Source organism: Coregonus clupeaformis, chromosome 21 (assembly GCF_020615455.1).
Source record: "Coregonus clupeaformis isolate EN_2021a chromosome 21, ASM2061545v1, whole genome shotgun sequence".
NCBI classification, from domain to species: Eukaryota; Metazoa; Chordata; class Actinopteri; order Salmoniformes; family Salmonidae; genus Coregonus; species Coregonus clupeaformis.
In genome coordinates this window covers 55566859-55586858 of record NC_059212.1, presented here as the reverse complement: position 1 = coordinate 55586858, position 20000 = coordinate 55566859, and the positions used below count along the sequence as shown (strand labels likewise).

The 20000-nt window shown below is 44.0% G+C and overlaps 1 protein-coding gene and 1 long non-coding RNA gene across 13 annotated transcripts in view; one reads left to right on the top strand and one right to left on the bottom strand.

Annotated features, from left to right (window-relative positions):
- LOC121535453 (muscleblind-like protein 1) overlaps nucleotides 1-20000 on the bottom strand; it is a 79142-nt gene that overhangs the window by 41523 nt on the left and 17619 nt on the right. For 3 of the 12 annotated variants that reach the window (XM_041842535.2, XM_041842542.2, XM_041842540.2), the window contains exons 1-2: nucleotides 19104-19311; nucleotides 1204-2098 (exon numbers count right to left, since the gene is read on the bottom strand). In XM_041842535.2, the coding sequence (XP_041698469.1) occupies nucleotides 1204-1395 (192 nt within the window). In that variant the 5' untranslated portion in view covers nucleotides 1396-2098; nucleotides 19104-19311. Of the gene's footprint in view, nucleotides 1-1203; nucleotides 2099-2543; nucleotides 2713-19103; nucleotides 19313-20000 lie in introns of those variants that run through there. The other 9 variants (XM_041842544.2, XM_041842545.2, XM_041842546.2 and 6 more) reach the window with 5 other exon arrangements.
- LOC121535455 lies at nucleotides 3189-12247 on the top strand. The gene is made up of 4 exons (XR_005994742.1): nucleotides 3189-3380; nucleotides 4891-4973; nucleotides 9579-9687; nucleotides 11884-12247. It is a non-coding gene; the product is annotated as an uncharacterized LOC121535455 (long non-coding RNA).

Below are 20000 nucleotides of genomic sequence, written 5' to 3'. Positions count from 1 at the left end.
GAGAGAGAGAGAGAGAGAGAGAGAGAGAGAGAGAGAGAGAGAGAGAGAGAGAGAGAGAGAGAGAGAGAGAGAGAGAGAGAGAGAGAGAGAGAGAGAGAGAGAGGAGAGTGAGAGAGAGAGAGAGAGAGAGAGAGAGAGAGAGAGAGAGAGAGAGAGAGAGAGAGAGAGAGGGAGAGGGAGAGAGAGAGAGAGAGAGAGGGGGGGGATGGATGGAGGTAGATAGCACTTGCCACATATAACATCAATCATCTCTTTAAGTTAAATTCATACATTGAAAACAGCAGTTTGTGGTTCATGAGTGTTTTTAAGCTATACATTGGATGTCAGTAGGTTTCCTAAACTGACTGGAACTGAGGTTGAACCCCTTTCCAACTCTGCTACACTTCCCCACACAGATAATAACATCAAGTTACATCTGTAAGTTTGTCCTACTGAATCTGGAGGGGGGTAAGCATGCCCCCCTCCTTCTCCCCTCCGCCTCCCACCCCGTCACATATCCCAGTCACATGACCAGAAGTGGGCGAGGCTGGAGAGAGCACATGTCATGCAGGGGCCAGATGGGGTGTGTGTGTGTGTGTGAAGTGGGTTGATCTCTTGACTCCTACATGGAGCAGACCTTGACAAGTTGCTGAAATACCCTTGTGCCACGCCTGAACAGTGCAAATTGTAGTGCTGATATTTGGGAGTCTGGGTCATGTACATAGGCTGACGGTACATAGCCTTCAGATCGCAGGACATGCTGTGCCTGTTTGCATGTGTTTCTGTATTGTGTTCTGTGTGGACCCCAGGAAGAGTAGCTGTTTACATTTACATTTACATTTACGTCATTTAGCAGTTTAGCTGTTTCTAATATATGCCAAACAACTAATGAGATAGAATAAAACAATAAACAAATAAACTCCCCAGGACTCCTCCTTATTGTTCGCCAGCCAATCAAATCAAATAATCATTCATTGTCGTATGATGCTAGCCAATCAAATCACAGCACCATGTATGGTCGTACCCCATAGCTTCACCCTGTGTCGTATCTCCTTCCTTCTTACCTTAACCCCCCGATCTTCTTGTATGCCAACCAATCAAATCACAGCACCATGTATGGTCGTAGCCCATTGCTTCGTTCCAGACACAAACGCAAAACACAACTGTTTAAAACTGTTTGGACTAATGATTACACCCCCTGTGACGTATCTCCTTCCTTCTTACCTTGAGTGAGTCGAAGCAGGCGATGACTCGACCGTTCTCCACCTGGCAGCTCTTGGCTGGGTGGGCGAACTTACACTCCTGGTCGGAGCGCGAGCATGTGCCTCTCTGGAACTCCCGGCACACCTCCAGCGTCAGCCATTTAGTGTCCCGCATGTGCGCCATGTTCATGTGCGCCATGTTCATTTGCGCCATGGCGACCAAGACAGTCCCGAAAAATAATTGTAATCCGGCCGAATCGGGCTAAAGCGTGACGTGTGTGTTGCTGTGTGTGTGTCCTTTGGTTGGACACAGATAAATCTCCTTATTCTCTGAAAGATTCCAACAAATGTGTCAAAGAGAAATGAAATGTATTGTAACAATGTTTTCTGTGTGTTATTGGGACATTACCTTCCTTAGAGCATTGAGAACACACTCAACAGCCAATGATGCTGGCAGAGAATGACTCTACCACTTTCTGTCTCAACTTGTCTCTCACCAACAATCCAGCACTTAACCCAGAGGGAAAGTTCAGACTTCAGATCCTTCTCTTCTGAATACAGTGGTGATGCAGGCTGTGACTGAATGTAAATGAATGGACATCAGAGAAACTGAGGAGACTGAGTGAGAGGCTCACCCCAGAAGGAGAGAGGCTTTGTGGGGTAGCGTGGTATGGGAGGGCTGGTGGAGGTTGGCAGGAAGCCTGGTGAGGATAGGGCTGTAGGCTGGAGCTGGAGCAGTGAGGGCAGAGGAGGCTGCAGGTCTGGGCGCGAGTTTTAGGCGTGGGCCGTGATGAGGGGAGTGGTTGGTATCCTTGTGCTCGCGTTACCGTGGCAGCAAGCGAGGCAAAGTGGGGGGGCGGAGCTTCGGCTTTAGAAGCACATCGAAGCTGCAGCAGACGTCAGGGAAGGCACTTCCTCTGTAGAGAGAGAGAGAGAGAGAGAGAGAGAGAGAGAGAGAGAGAGAGAGAGAGAGAGAGAGAGAGAAAGAGAGGTTAGCTTGGTGATCTAACCTTTCACAGAATCGATTTAGAGTTGATTTCTGCCTTCAATCATTCCTCAGTGGAAACCTCTAGAACGTTCTTTCCCAAGAGCACGCTATTTTCCCTTACTCATTCTCTTCACTCTATAGAGCCCATCTATGCAGCTGTGGGAACAGATCATGTGTAAAAATGTCAGCCATGCAAGGGTGTCTGCTAAAACAAATAAGACTTTCACCCTCCCGCACTCCCCCAAACACACACAGCACGCACACACACACACCATGCCATACCAAACACACACAGCCTGTACAAAGCACCCTTTCACAACTACCAGCATTTCTGGTCTGAGTCGGAAAATCAAATCAAACCCCATATCACTTACAGTTGAGCACTGCACAACCAGCCGTGGTAAATCTATTTAAAAGAGAAAGAGAGAGAGAGAGGGACAGAGCAAGTGGGTGGGAGAGAGGGAGAGAGAGAGAGAGAGAGAGCAAAAGCAGGGGGAAGTGGAGGGGAGGGCGGTCATTTCCCTTTCTCACAAGCAGGGTGTGAGGGGGGACCAATGAGAGCGGGCGGAATTGGAGCAACATTCTGGGCCGAGCGCCAGGTGAATAGGAGGGGTGGAGCTAAGGCGAGGTCAACCTGCCTCACTGACTGCCACCAGAGAGAACGAGAGAGAGAGAGGGGGGAGGGAGGTACATAGGGGGTAGGGAGAGAGAGGGGGGGGACAGAAAAGGTGGAGTTAAACAGAAAGCCAGATAGAACGAGAAGAGAGAGAGAGAGAGAGAGAGGAGAGAGAGAGGAGAGAGAGAGGAGAGAGAAAGAGAGAGAGAAAGAGAGAGAGAGAGAGACAGAGAGAGAGAGAGAGAGAGAGAGAGAGAGAGAGAGAGAGAGAGAGAGAGAGAGAGAGAGAGAGAGAGAGAGAGAGAGACAGAGAGAGAGAGAGAGAGAGAGAGAGAGAGAGAGAGAGAGAGAGAGAGAGAGAGAGAGAGAGAGAGAGAGAGAGAGAGAGAGAGAGAGAGAGAGAGAGAGAGAGAGAGAGAGAGAGAGAGAGAGAGCGAAAGAGAGTGGCCTAGGCTAACCTAATCATTCTCCCTGCCATGACAACCTTCTTCCTGGAACAGACTACGATGAGTTTATTTCCCCTTGCACAATTTACCAAATTTCACAACCAATCAAGCAGAATCTCGCTTCCTGAGAAAGAAACATACCTAAGCAGGTACAGAAAGAATTACAACATTGAACCTGGTATGAACAATTATGACATAACTTGAATTAATCTAGCATAATCATAACAACTGTGTGAAATCATTGATTGATATCACTGATCCCTAACCAAACAGTACCTACGGTTACTTGTCAATTCCCCTTTTCCACTGTTTGCAGGTGTGACCATTGGTGAAAAGGGAAGTGTTTGTTCATAATGTAAACATTGTGTTCACCAGGGGAACTTGACTCATTGAATCCCACAGGGTGCGTTTCCAATTCTATCATCTGAGCAGGGCACCATGCCACGCCACCTCAGGAGAACACCATTTCCTAGAACACATTGTGCACATTCAGCAATGATGTGCAAGTTCAGCAACGATGTGCATGTTCAGCAACGATGTGCAGTTCAGCAATGATGTGCATGTTTAGCAACGCTACGGAACCACTTTGCAACGCGTGTGTGTCTGTGTGTGTTTGCCTGTATCATCTCTCTGCAGTAGGACGACATCACAGGTCACCGTGACACAGCAACATGGATGTATTTTTACAGTGAGCTGGGCATTATAGAGAGAGAGCGGGGGAGGAGAGAGAGAGAGAGAGAGAGAGAGAGAGAGAGAGAGAGAGAGAGAGAGAGAGAGAGAGAGAGAGAGAGAGAGAGAGAGAGAGAGAGAGAGAGAGAGAGAGAGAGAGAGAGAGAGAGAGAGAGAGAGAGAGAGAGAGAAAGAGAGAGAGAGAAAGAGAGAGAGAAAAAAAAAAAGGAAAACAAAGGGGAGAGAAATAGGGGAGGGAAAGAGTGCTTCTTGACTTTTTGCGCAACGTCTGGCAACATCTGAGTCGTTATATTTTTCTCACTATCTCTGATGGTGACAGTGTGTGTGAGAGAGAGAGAGACACCCTGAAAGAGAGAGAGATAGATAGAGGGAGAGAGGGGGGGAGAGAGAGGGGGGGAGAGAGAGGGGGGAGGGAGAGAGGGACAGAAAAGGTGGAGTTAAACAGAAAGCCAGATTGAACGAGAAGAGAGAGAGAGAGAGAGAGAGACACAGAGAGAGAGAGAGAGAGAGAGAGAGAGAGAGAGAGAGAGAGAGAGAGAGAGAGAGAGAGAGAGAGAGAGAGAGAGAGAGACAGAGGGAGAGAGAGACAGAGAGAGAGAGAGAGAGAGAGAGAGAGAGAGAGAGAGAGAGAGAGAGAGAGAGAGAGAGAGAGAGAGAGATCCCCTCAAAATCGATACCCTTAAAATGGGTAAATATCACTTTTGGTTCAAACTAAAAAAATGACTTGTACTGACAGAAAAATATGTATTCCTTTGCACAATATACAGTACATCCCCCCCTCAGAATCCCATATTACTCAGAAGAGATATTCCCCACCCTTGAGGAAGAGACGTGCCATTTCCAGGGAAATATGCTCATCTGTGGGAACCCAAATGCACACACAGGAACTCTACCTGATCTAACGAGCACACGAGGGGACAGCTTTATTACAGGCCATACTGTTTCTAACTGTCTTAATCTCCCCCATAGAAACAACAGTGACAGCACCATCAACAAAAAAGGAAGGGATCTTCTGCAGCTTTGTCGAAGCCTGGGTCTGTACTTTGTCAATGGTAGGTTACGAGGAGACTCTTTGGAGAGATTCACCCATTGCTCACCTCTTGGCCACAGCACAGTAGACTATATGATTACAGACACTGACCCTTTCTCTCTCAGCCTCATTCACTGTCAAGCCACTAACGCCTCTGTCCAATCACAGCCAAATGACCTTGTTCCTCAAAAGAACAGACATGGAAACAACCACACATTCACAGCCCAGTGAGCTTTACAACATCAGCAATTCATCCAGATGGGCCCAAAACAGCACAGAAAGCAACCAGTAACCAAAAACTCCAAACACTCTTGGATAACATTCTGGACACCACATCCACTCACAGTAAAGAAGACATAAATCTAGCAGTAAAAAACATCAACAATATATTCAGGCAAACGGCAAAAGAAGCATAACTGAAATGGATTTTAAAATGTTTTACCAAAAAAGACAACAGATTTGGTTTGATACAGATTGTAAAATTATCATGAAAAAACTTAGAACACTATTCAACAAAAATCAGAGAGCCAAATAATGGTGAATTATGTCTTCATTACTGTGAGACTTTATAACTCTATAAGAATACACTCAGAAACAAAAAATCACATTACAATAGCCAGCAACTGACACTAATTGAGGAGTCAATGAACACAAACAACTTCTGGAAAAAAATTCATAAATCAAATAAATAAATCAAAACAAGAGAAATTAGCGATAGAAAATTGTGACATATGGACAACCCATTTTAAAACACTACAACACCGTTCAAATTGATGGAAACGATGAACAATGTCAAATTCATGAGAAGTTGACTGGATTAGAAAAAGCTATAAAGGACAATCAAAATCCATTGGACCCCAATTACTGACCAGGAGCTCTATTAGGAACTTCACATTTTAAAAAGCATGTGGACCCGATGGCATCCTAAATGAGATGCTGAAATTCACTAATGCAACATTTCCATTGGCTATATCAAAACTGTTTAATTTGATCCTGAGTGTAGGTTATTTCCCTGACATCTAAAATGAAGGACTCATAACCCCGATCTTTAAGAACGGAGACACATTTTATTTGATCCTAACAATTACAGAGGCATTTGTGTGAAGAGTAACCTGGGGAAGGTTTTCTGTAGTATTATAAATGTAAGAGTTCTAAACTTCCTTAATAAGCACAATGTCTTGAGTAAAAAGCCTCATTGGATTTATACCAAAACATCGCACGACCGATCATATTTACACCATACACGCCCTGATAGATAAACATGTCCACCAAAATAATACCAAAATGTACTCTTGCTTTATCGACTTCCAAAAAGCATTTGATTCTATTTGGCTTACAGGACTGTTCTACAAAGTTATTGAAAGTGGTGTAGGGGGTAAAACATATTCTAATAAAAAGCATGAGCTGGCGCACACCAAGATACATTTATTTTGTGTATAGGTGCTGACTAACGGCGAATAAACTGTAAGCTATAGAAAATTAATAAAGAGAGTCGCACACTCTATATATAAACTCCCAGTAATGTAAATGGGTAAAACACCAACGTATCACCCTGAAGAAGGCACAGTTTTACTACTTTGTTTTACCCATTAAATTACTGGGAGTTTATATATAGAGTGTGCGACTCTCTTCATTTATTTTTATAGCTTAGGTGGTAAAACATATGACATAATTAAATCAATGTATACTGGCAATACGTGCAGCATCCAAATTGGCAAGAAAATAACAGAATTCTTTAACCAGGGGCGGGGCCTTCGCCAGGGTTGCAATCTGAGCCCGGCGCTCTTCAATATTTACATACATGAATTGGCCACTGTTCTAGAAAAATCCTCAGCCCCTGGTGTTAGTCTCCACAATTCAGAGGTTAAATGCCTGCTCTTCACAGATGACCTATGCCTGCTGTCACCCACAGCACATGCCCTACAGCAGAGCCTGGACCTGCTAGAGCAGTACTGCCAGACCTGGGCCCTGGCACTAAACCCCCAAAATACTAAAATAATGATTTTCCAGAGAAGATCCAGACCTCAGGAAATTAGACCAAAGTTCTCAATTGGTACCAAATATATAGAGTACTGCACGCACTACAATTACTTAGGTTGAAAAATAAACTCAACTGGACACCTTAATGATGCAGTGAATTAACTGAGAGAGAAAGCATGCAGGGCATTCTAAGCCATTAAAAAACAAATTCAAATTGAAATACCTACTCAAATTTGGCTAAAACAAATTGAATGTGTCATTGAACCAATTGCATTTTATGGCAGCGAGGTGTGGGGTCCACTTGCAAAACAAGATTTCACCCAATGGGACAAACACCCCATTGAAACCCTGCATGCAGAGTTCTGTAAGATTCTCCTACATGTCCAGAGGAAAACTACAAACGATGCATGCAGGGCAGAATTAGGAAACACAAGCACAAGCACAAAGCAAAATCGACAGTAAACCATGGCAAGCTATTTGACCATGGTTACTGATCAAAACCTTAGAAAAACCTTGACAAAGTACAGGCTCAGTGAGCACAGCCTTGCCATTGAGAAGGGTAGACACAGGAAAACCTGGCTCCCTGTAGAGGAAAGGCTGTGCAACCACTGCACCACAGCAGAACCCAAGACAGAGCTGCATTTCCTGACAAAATGTAAAAAATATAAAACAATTAGAGTGTAATTTGCCCAAATTTGAAACCCTTATTCTGATGAGAATAGGCTTCCCGTCCTGTTGGGGGAGGACTCAGGCTACCCATCCTGTTGGGTGAGGACTCAGGCTACCCGTCCTGTTGGGGGAGGACTCAGGCTACCCGTCCTGTTGGGGGAAGATGCAGAGAGCTGTGGGTTGGCAGCGCACTACATTGCTGCCTGCCATAAGATGAGGGACAGTGTCTGAATGACTAATCAACCTGCACATGTCCTCTATGCCATTGTTTTGTTGTTGTCCATTGTATGGTTATTTTGACCCTTGATTATTGTTGTTACCGATTGTTCCGTTGACAATCTTCATTATTATTATTTTAATTATGTTCATATTGTAAATGTATCACTTAATCTCCAAAGTACGCTTTGGCAATATGTAAATTGAGAGAGAGTGAGACAATATGGAGGTAGATGCTGTTTTAATATGGAGGTAGCTGTTGTTTTAATATGGAGGTAAATATTGTTTTAATATGGAGGTAAATTTTTAAATATGGAGGTGGATGTTTTTTTTAATATGGAGGTAGATGTTGTTTTAATATGGAGGTGGATGTTGTTTTAATATTGAGGTAGATGTTGTTTTAATATGGAGGTGGATGTTGTTTTAATATGGAGGTGGATGTTGTTTTAATATTGAGGTAGATGTTGTTTTAATATGGAGGTGGATGTTGTTTTAATATTGAGGTAGATGTTGTTTTAATATGGAGGTGGATTTTGTTTTAATATGGAGGTGGATGTTGTTTAAATATTGAGGTAGATGTTGTTTTAATATTGAGGTAGATGTTGTTTGAGCTTCAGAGTGTGTTGATGTTAAGACGTGTTTATTGCTGAAGCTTTTCTTTCACATAGCTGATATCAACACAAACCTTTTTGTGAGGTGGATACATTTTCAAATAGGCAATTAACACAAAGTAGCTCAACCAAGCTACTTTATGTTCCACAGTCACCGCCACACAAACCTGAACAAAAAATTGACATCCTAAATCCCTTACCATAGTAAATCAAACTTCAACGACAAATGCTATTCGCAATTGAACTCTTTTCAATTTGATTACTAATCAAATTAATAAATGACTGACTGTCATAACGCGTGTTTCAGATTCTCCGGTGGTTGCCATGGTTTCCATGGGCTGCGGTAGTCAGCTCTGCAGGTAGCTGCCTGTTCCCACATAGAACGTTAGTGAGAGTCAATGAGATAATAACCCTTATTAAGACACTATCATGCCTCGACACAGATCTCCTTTAGTGCTATTGATTTCTTCATCTCCAAGACCAATCGTATCACTACTTCACCACTCCCTGCACTTCATTATATTACTGTCTATTTCATTTGCCTGTATCCCTTCAACACACACACACACACACACACACACACACACACACACACACACACACACACACACACACACACACACACACACACACACACACACACACACACACACACACACAGACACACACACACACACACACACACACACAGACACACACACACACACACACACACACACACACACATCCGTTGCTCGTTTGTGCTTCCCTTCTTTCTCCATTCCCCCAAACCGCTATCTCTCCATCTCTGTGCCCTCAATATGACTATCTGGTCTGCTCTGTCCCAGAATGCTCAGCGGTACTACAGTCCCTCGCTCTCCAAGGTCACAGAGACTGGTGCAAGGTCACACAGACTGGTGGGAGGATGGAAAGGGGAGAGAGAGAGAGAGACCGAGAGAGAGCGAGGGAGAGAGAGCGCAAGAGAGAGAGAGAGAGAGAGAGAGAGAGCAAGAGAGAGAGAGAGAGAGAGAGAGAGAGAGAGAGAGAGAGAGAGAGAGAGAGAGAGAGAGAGAGAGAGCGAGAGAGAGAGAGAGAGAGAGAGAGAGAATGAAAAATAGAAAAAAGGAGAGCAAAATAAAGAGATGCCCTGTTTTTCTTTCGCCACGTGGCAGGAACAGGAACTGGACCTCACTGACAGCAGAAACTGGACCTCACTGACAGCAGAAACTGGACCTCACTGACAGAACAGAGGAGGAAGCGTCTACAGAGCATCACCTCATGGTAACCGGACAACCCACGCCACTTTGTGCCCAATCATCAACTCAAAGCATGAGGAGATTAAACAAACACATGAATGAGCCATGAGTTACACTTACAGACAGAGTGGCTTTTGCTGCCTGTGGTGTGAGTCAGAGTCACATTCATCATAATGACTCTGTTTTCTTCTCCCAGTGTGTTATAAACATTGCACACACATTACATTCATCATAATGATGTCGCTGTACAAATAGTGCAGCCGGAGACGAGAAGAGTCTGTTTTCTTCTCCCAATGAGTTATAAAAGCTGTCGAAAGAAGAGATCATGCATCTCATGGGGTTTATGTGTTAGAAAATGTCCAACTAAACCACAACAAGGTTCAAAAACACATCTTGGAAATCATCAGTATATGTGGTGTGTATGTGATGTTGGAGACAGGTTGGCCTATGGTGGCGAGGTGGCATCCATTGTGTAGCCTAGCCTGCTATTTTGGACAGCCTGACAACATGGAAAGTTACAACCGTCGAGGCTATGTGCTAATTGTGCAGGCTGGCATAGGAGTTGCCATTGTGACTAAACCACTAGCACTCCCTCGCAATCAACAAAAAAACCTAGGGTGTGGTTCACAGTTATGATAAGGCTCCTGAGGAATGACTGGAAGCTAGCCAGATTATTAGCCTAGCCTAGCGCTGCTTGACCTCGTGCTGCAGCTACAGTCACAGAGGCTACGTTCAAAGTTTCTTGCAGCATACAGCACCTTCAGAAATTATTTGCACCCCTTGACTTTTTCCACATTTTGTTGTGTTACAGCCTGAATTTAAATGGATTAAATTGAGATTTTGTGTCACTGGCCTACACACATTACCCCATAATGTCAAAGTGGAATTATGTTTCAAACACAGATTCAACCACAAAGAGGTTTTCCAATGCCTCGCAAAAAGAAGGGCACCTATTGGTAGATAAAAATAAATAACTAAAAGATGAGCATGGTGAAGTTATTAATTACACTTTGGATGGTGTATCCATACACTCAGTCACTACAAAGATACAGGCCTCCTTCCTAACTCAGTTGCCCGAGAGGAAGGAAACTGCTCAGGGATTTCACCATGACACCAATGGTGACTATAAAACAGTTACAGTGTTTAATGGCTGTGAGTTTAAAACTGAGGATGGATCAACAACATTGTAGTTACTTACCAAGACAACACTGAATGTTCCCGAGTGGCCTAGTTACAGTTTTGACTTAAATCAGCTTGAAAATCTATGGCAAGACTTGAAAATGGCTGTCTAGCAATGATCAACAACTAACTTGATAGAGCTTGAAGAATTTCAAAAAGATCAATGTGCAAATATTGTACAATCCAGGTGTGCAAAGCTCTTAGAGACTTAGAGCTGTAATCACTGAGATTCTAACAGGTATTGACTCAGAGGTGTGAATACTTATGTTAATTTGATATTTCTGTATTTCATTTTCAATAAATTAGCTAAAATTTCTAAAAACATTACTTAACTTTTTCATTATGGGGTATTGTGTGCAGATGGGTGAGATTTTTATTTATTTCATCCATTTTTAATTCAGGCTGTAACACAACAGTATGAATACGTTCTGGAGGCACTGTACTTGCACCCTCCAAAGCACGTAAATGAAGCATACAAATGATCAATGTGCAAGTCTGAAGAAAAGTATGCATAATGGGAGCAGAGAACTGAAATATTTGAGATGTTAGCCAAACTATTTGCATGTGCTAACAAAACTAACCTAGCATGGAATGAGGACACTAATTTAGCTGTCCTGAGAGTCTGCCTGTATGCGCAGCTCACAGAAAGAAATAGCCACAGCAGTATATTTCCCTTAGCCTGTTCTTTAGTAAAGGAGTGGAGCATCCAGTTTCAGCATATTGACAAAGTCAAAGTCAGGGCGATGGTGGAAGCGCAATACCGTGGCCCTGGCCGTTTGGTGTGCTTTAAAAATCAGAAGAGGAACAGTTTGTGTTTAGAAATGTGCATCGGTTAACAAACAACTGCTATTCATTCCAATGAGAGCAAACAGAGGATCAGTAGACAATGAGATATGTTGTGTGACCCACACACACAGTCATTAAACACACACACACACACGCTGGCATGTACCCTGTTGTGTGTTTAAGCTGCCGTGAATGTCTGACTATGTGGCCATGTGAGTAACCGTCGGAATGACGGTGTGTTTGTGTTTGTACACAGGGACGTGTTAAGCTCATGACCAGACACATGGAGGATAATGGCTCCCCTCATGTTAAGCTCATGACCAGACACATGGAGGATAATGGCTCCCCTCATGTTAAGCTCATGACCAGACACATGGAGGATAATGGCTCCCCTCATGTTAAGCTCATGACCAGACACATGGAGGATAACGGATAATGAGGGGTCATGGTCTAATGAGGAAGCCATTGTAGTGTATTGGATTATGTCTGTGTTAAATGTTTTTCATGAAGAAATGGAATGTTGTTTCATTTAGTGCAAGAAGGGGGGATGTTTTATGATGTTATTTGAAATGTGCCGTTTTGAGGGTGACGCCCGAGGGGAGACTGGTGATTGGCTAGAAGAGGGGGTAACCCTTATTTTGGCAGTGTCTATATAAGAAGGGTTTTAGACAATAAACCCCAGAGCGGTTATTATAATTCGAGGCAACTGCTCTCCAGACAACGCGTGTCTGTAATTTATGCTGTAACCTCGTGGTATGAATAAAAACTTCTGACACGATGCAGCATAGATGGACTCTTTTGTTGACAGCAATGATGACCACCATTCATCATATACTACACCATTGGCTCACATTTACATTAGTGTCTCATTGGCTGTTAACAGTCTCTGGGGTGAAACTGCACACACTATAACAGGCCTGCTATTACTATGCCTGTGGCATTTACATTTACATTGTACTGTATGGTGCACATAGGAATCTCTTTGATCAGTACTAGGGCCAGGAGTTTTTCTGCCCTATGTCTCCTGATCAGGAAACACTCCTGGCCCTAGATAGGTGACCTAGACCCAGGGGAGAATGACAGCCCCCTCTCATTGATGTGGTCCTCTCTGATGTGGTCCTCTGTAGCTCAGCTGGTAGAGCACGGCGCTTGTAACGCCAAGGTAGTGGGTTCGATCCCTGGGACCACCCATACACAAAAATGTATGCACGCATGACTGTAAGTCGCTTTGGATAAAAGCGTCTGCTAAATGGCATATTATATATTATATTATTATATTATATTATTGAAGCCACGGAAGTTCACGGCCGAAAACTAGCAGAAAACATGATCCCCCATTATAGTGAATGGAAAAATTGGTACCAATAATTGCTTCTAATACACAAGATGTATGTCCTTGAACAGATTATTTTACACTGAACAAAAACATAAACGCAACATACAACAATTTCAAAGATTTTACTGAGTTACAGTTAATATAAGGAAATCAGTAAATTGAAATAAATTCATTAGGCCCAAATCTATGGATTTCACATGACTGGGAATACAGATATGCATCTATACATACAGATATGCACAGATACCTTTAAATAAAAGGTAGGGGCGTGGATCAGAAAACCAGTAAGTATCTGGTGTGACCACCATTCTCATGCAGCGCAACACATCTCTTTCGCATAGAGTTGATCAGGCTGTTGATTGTGGCCTGTAGCATGTTGTCCCACATCTGGCTGTGCGAAGTTGCTGGATATTGGCTGGAACTGGAACACGCTGTCGTACACTTAGATCCAGAGCATCCCAAACATGCTCAATGGGTGACATGGCTGGTGAGTATGCAGGTCATGGAAGAACTGGGCCATTTTCAGCTTCCAGGAATTGTGTACAGATCCTTGTGACATGGGGCTGTGCATTATCATGCTATAACATGAGGTGATGGCAGCGGATGAATGGCACGACAATGGGCCTCAGGATCTCGTCACGGTATCTCTGTACATTCAAATTGCCATCGATAAAATGCAATTGTGTTCGTTGTCTGTAGCTTATGCCTGCCCATACCATAACCCCACCGCCACCATGGGGCACTCTGTTCACAACGTTGACATCAGCAATTCGCTCGCCCACACAACGCCATACAACATCTGCCATCTGCCCGGTACAGTTGAAACCAGCATGCCAGTGGCCATCAAAGGTGAGCATTTTCCCACTGAAGTAATTTACGACACAGAACTACAGTCAGGTCAAGACCCTGGTGAGTACGACGAGTACATTGATGAGCTTCCCTGAGACGGTTTCTGACAGTTTGTGACGAAATTCTTTGGTTGTGCAAACCCACTGTTTTTGGCAGTACGTCCAACTGGCCTCATAACCGCAGACCACGTGTAACCACGTGGTCTGGTAGAGAAATTAACATTACATTCTCTGTCAACAGCTCTGGTGGACATTCCTGCAGTCAGCATGCCAATTGCACGCTCCCTCAAAACTTGAGACCTCTGTGGCATTGTGTTGTGTGACAAAACTGCACATTTTAGGGTGGCCTTTTACTGTCCCCAGCACAAGGTGCACCTGTGTAATGGTCATGCTGTTTAATCAGCTTCTTGATATGCCACACCTGTCAGGTGGATGGATTATCTTGGCAAGGAGAAATGCTCACTAACAGGGATGTAAACAAATTTGTGCAGAAAACTTGGGAGAAATAAGCTTTTTGTGTGTATGGAACATTTCTGGGATCTTTTATTTCAGCTCATGAAACATGGGACCAACACATTACATGTTGCGTTTATATTTTTGTTCAGTGTAAAAATCGCACACATAAGGATTTGCTAATGGCAGCCTGCAGTACCCCGGTCGGCCTTCAACTTGAGTTACTCAATGAGTGGGGGCAGCACTGAGCAACTACTCAATGAGAGAGTGCAGCACTGAGCTAGCCTGCAACGTCACTTCCTGGAGTAGTTTTGTATACTCAGTATATACAGTCATTTCCTAGACCCGGTGACCAGGAAAAACTCCAGTCAGGGCATACTGTCAGGAAAAACTCCTGGCCCTAATCACTATACATGTCTTAGTGTATGCATTTCTGTCTACAGTATGTATGTCTGCCACTGAACGCTAATCTAATTTCCTTACCTAACATACATTTCCAATTTGCGGATCAATACATTTGATCCATATATGAATTATCCCTTGCTAGGTCATGTTAGCCCTGATAACCAGGCCTATACAGAAGCTTTAGCATAAATGTAAGCTTGAGTTGAATAACCACACAGATGGTTCTAAGTTTTAAATACCAATTTTTACATTTACATTTTTTATCATTTAGCAGACACTCTTATCCAGAGCAATTAGGGTTAAGTGCCTTGCTCAAGGGCACATCGACAGATTTTTCACCTAGTCGGCTCGGGGATTAGAACCAGCCACCTTTCGGTTACTGGCACAACGCTCTTAACCACTAAGCTACCTGCCACCCCAATGAATCATATGTTTAGTTTTGGATGTTTTAAAACTAACAATCAATTCTTAGTTACTCCACAAGCCAGAGAGAGAGAGAGAGAGAGAGAGAGAGAGAGAGAGAGAGAGAGAGAGAGAGAGAGAGAGAGAGAGAGAGAGAGAGAGAGAGAGAGAGAGAGAGAGAGAGAGAGAGAGAGAGAGAGAGAGAGAGAGAGAGAGGGAGGGAGAAAGTGAGGGGTATCATTAAAAGATATAGCCTGCTGTCTCTCTCTGTCTCCAAGGTGGATGTCTGGGGTTTACCACGGGAGCGTGCAGGGCTGATGTAACATCATGGGTCCAGAAAAACAACAACAGGACTGTGTTGACACATCTACCCTTTACCAAACAGCCACACACACACACACACTCATGCATATACTCGGTAAGAGTGGACAACTAACCCCTCAGAGCCTAGCCCAATGACATACATACACCTAAAATAATCAAATGTATTACGATAACTGAAGTACAGTGGGGTCCAAAATTATTGACACCCTTGAAAATAGATCTCTTTGGCCATGCACACCAGTGTTGGGTTTGGCGTCGAAATGAGAATGAATGAGCAGAAAATAACCCCATACCTACTGTAAAATATGGTGGTGGATCTTTGATGTTATGGGGCTATTTTGCTTCCACTGGTCCTGGGGCGCTTGTTAAGGTCAACGGAATCATGAACTTTACCCAGTACCAGGACATTTTAGCCCAAAACCTGGTTGCCTCTGCCAGGAAGCTGAAACTTGGCCGCAAGTGGATCTTCCAGCAAGACAATAACCCCAAGCACACATCAAAATCCACAAAGAAATGGTTAATTGGCCACGAAATCAAAATGTTGCAATGGCCATCTCAGACTTGAAACCCATTGAAAACCTGTGGTTTTAATTGAAGTGGGAAGTCCATAAGCACAGATGAAGAATATCAAGGATCTGGAAGGATTCTGTATGGAGGAAGGGTCTAAGATCATCCCAATGTGTTCTCCAACTCATAAAACATTTTAGAAAAAGTCTCAGTGCTGTTATCCTCTCAAGGTGAGGTATAGAAAGGTATTGAAAACAGGGGTGTCAATAATTTTGACCTCTACCTTTTTGAGAAAAAAAATGATTATAAAAAAATATATATTTTTTTGAGCAATTGTATTAGTAAAATAATCTAATTTCCCAATTTCTTTTAGCATACAATATAGCTCAGAATTTGTATTATTTATTTTATACAGTCATCTTTGCTCATCTTTCTCAAAGGTGTCAATAATTTCAGACCCCTCAGTGTAGGAATGTTTCTCTTCCAGAGATTTTGACCGATATAGAAGGATGATTTTTACATTAATGATTATATTAGTAGCTTTGCATTATAGCCTTGCAGTAACAAAGTAGCACGGTTGTCTTTAGGTCAGGCCACAGCTGGACCCTGTCTGTCTTTTCTTTGACCAATTTAGTGGCCTTGCTGTTTGAGCGTCCGCTGTGAGATTAGAAAGGTTGGGAGTTCAATCCCCATCCTAGTCATACCAAAGACTGTAAAAATGGGACCCAGTGAGTCTCTGTTTGGCAATCAGCATTAAAGGGATACTTCGGGATGTTGGCAATGATGCCCTTTATCTACTTCCCCAGAGCGTTAGCACAATGACTGGACTGCTAGCAGATACTCATAGACTTCCAGTCATTGCGCTAACGCTAGTTAGCAATTGCGCTAGCACTAGTTAGCAAATTCCTTCAAACCACAAGCAGAGACATAGAAACGGTATCCACTTCTGACTCTGGGAAAGTAGATAAAAGGCCTCATTACCAACATCCCAAAGTATCCCTTTAAGGAGATACATTGGGGGTAAGGCCCTGCGATAGACTAGCATCCTGTCCAGGGGGTGTACTTGTACATCAAGCTACCTCACTACAGAAACAGGAGATAGACTAGCATCCTGTCCAGGGGGTGAACTTGTACATCAAGCTACCTCACTACAGAAACAGGAGATAGACTAGTGTCCTGTCCAGGGGGTGTACTTGTACATCAAGCTACCTCACTACAGAAACAGGAGATAGACTAGTGTCCTGTCCAGGGGGTGTACTTGTACATCAAGCTACCTCACTACAGAAACAGGAGATAGACTAGCATCCTGTCCAGGGGGTGTACTTGTATATCAAGCTGCCTCACTACAGAAACAGGAGATAGACTCCTACTCCTATTCCAGCTTGTACAAGCCAAAGCTACTAACTTACTTACTTACAGTTGTCTTTAAGTCAGGTCACAGCTCAACCATTCACTATTATTTATTTTTCAGTATGTTTTTAATTAATTCCTCAATAATAATATGCATAATACTTCAAATCTACTGAGACAATGAAATCAGATAACCAGGTAAGCTGCCAGTAGTTTGGTTCATTTACGGTCAACCTGCCAAACTCTTGAATGAACATTCACAGTTGTACCGTGCCTTATGGCAGCGGTCGAATTGACCGCTACCCCGTTGCCATGACAGCATGGTATGGAGTGTGATATGGGTGTAATATGGGGTGTCACACAGTTCAAACACAGTCGTAACACGGTAATAACATGCCTGTAAACACAAACCGCCACTATACTGACGGCTTAACCTGTCGGTGGGAACCTCTCAGGCACCTAATCCTGTCCTCGGGGCAGAGCACAGCTCATAGAGAGATACTGGGAGACACACACACACACACACCAACACACTCAGAGTACTAGGGCCAGACACACACACACACACACACACCAACACACACAGAGTATGTCAGCAATTCATTCCACAAGGGACTGAAGAACACAATACAATAAAAAAATATATGTGTTTGTAATTTATTTTGCAGCTTTCTTGGGAGGAGTCTCCCTTGTCAAAGAGATGTTTAATATCAGCGTGATCTGAAAAAAAGCAATTTCAAGCCATTCCATAGGGGAAAGCTCCATTCCACAGGGGAAAGCTCAATTCCATTGAGGAAAGCTCCATTCCATAGAGGAAAGCTCCATTCCACAGGGGAAAGCTCCATTCCACAGGGAAAAGCTCCATTCCACAGGGAAAAGCTCCATTCCACAGGGGAAAGCTCCATTCCACAGGGGAAAGCTCCATTCCACAGGGGAAAGCTCCATTCCATAGGGGAAAGCTCCATTCCACAGGGGAAAGCTCAATTCCATAGGGGAAAGCTCCATTCCACAGGGGAAAGCTCAATTCCATAGGGGAAAGCTCCATTCCATTGAGGAAAGCTCCATTCCATAGAGGAAAGCTCCATTCCACAGGGGAAAGCTCCATTCCACAGGGGAAAGCTCCATTCCACAGGGGAAAGCTCCATTCCACAGGGGAAAGCTCCATTCCACAGGGGAAAGCTCCATTCCACAGGGGAAAGCGCCATTCCATAGAGGAAAGCTCCAGGACCTAGTTTGGGAAACACTGCACTACGCAATCAGCAGTGTATCTCTATCTGCCTGTCTCTGCCCCTGCCTCTGCCTGGACCACTGAAAACCATCTAACTCACAACAACTACATTCCTCATCAGTGCTTCAACCACAGACACAAGGAAACAATTGGGAAACCGAGGGGAGAGGAGGAGAGGAGACGGGAGGAGAGGAGGAGAGGAGGAGAAGGGAAGAGAGGAGGAGAGGAGAAGGGAGGAGAGGAGGAGAGGAGGAGAAGGGAGGAGAGGAGGAGAGGAGAAGGGAGGAGAGGAGGAGAGGAGAAGGAAGGAGAGGAAGAGAGGAGAAGAGGAGAAGGAAGGAAGGAGAGGAGAAGAGAGAGGAGAGGAGAAGAGAGAGGAGAGGAGAAGAGAGATGAGAGGCCAGGACTGTAAAGTCTAAAGCCAGAGAAGGAGGGCTCAATGGGGCTAGCTAGTAGCTACTGTCTCCCTTCAGCCCATAGCCAGTCATAACACTCCCTCGGTCTTCTCATAATGACACACAGACAACAGGGTGAACTTTACTCTTGAACACACACATGTTAAAACCATTACATGACAACATAAGTGAATCTCTCTCAGCTGTTCAAAGTATGTTCTCACTTACTTAGCTATGGTTCAACAGCGTCGCGCCGCAAACTAGTAAAAACCTTCCATTCACTTGGGTCTCTCTCTTTCTCCGTTCCTCCCTCTCTGTCTCTCACTTGTTCTCTCTTTCTCGCACTTTCCCAGTTACTCCCTCTCTGTGAGACACACGCAGGCAAAGAGTCTCACACACTCCCACAGACACAGCCACCCTCTCACACTCTCTCCTCTCCTTCCGCGACCCGGAATGTTTGGCAGGGTTCTACTGTACTGAAATACAGCGCTCACCATATAAGGTAGCGGCAGCTACACATGTCGCACATAATTTACATGCAGCAGGCGGGGAGTTCACCTTACACAGCACACACACACGCTAAAAACCACGCCGCCCCCTTACGCTGACGCTCAGAGCAGGGAGTAGAAAGAAAGAGAAAGAAACAGAGAGAATAAGAAGGAAAGTAGAGGAGAAAAAATAAGGGAATAAGGAGAGAGAGAAAATAGGTCTTCAGTTTAGTCTTTAACCAAGCCTCTCTCTGGTTGGCTGGTTGGTTCTCAACATGTTGAGACATGGAAACAACGTTGATTCAACCAGTATGTGCCCAGTGGGAAGCCTCTCTCTGGTTGGCTGGTTGGTTCCCAACATGTTCAGACATGGAAACAACGTTGATTCAACCAGTATGTGCCCAGTGGGAAGCCTCTCTCTGGTTGGCTGGTTATTTCCCAACATGTTGAGACGTGGAAACAACGTTGATTCAACCAGTATGTGCCCAGTGGGAAGCCTCTCTCTGGTTGGCTGGTTGGTTCCCAACATGTTGATACATGGAAACAACCAGTATGTGCCCAGTGGGAAGCCTCTCTCTAGTTAGCTTTGTTGGTTGCCAACATGTTGAGATGTGGAAACAACGTGGAAACAACCAGT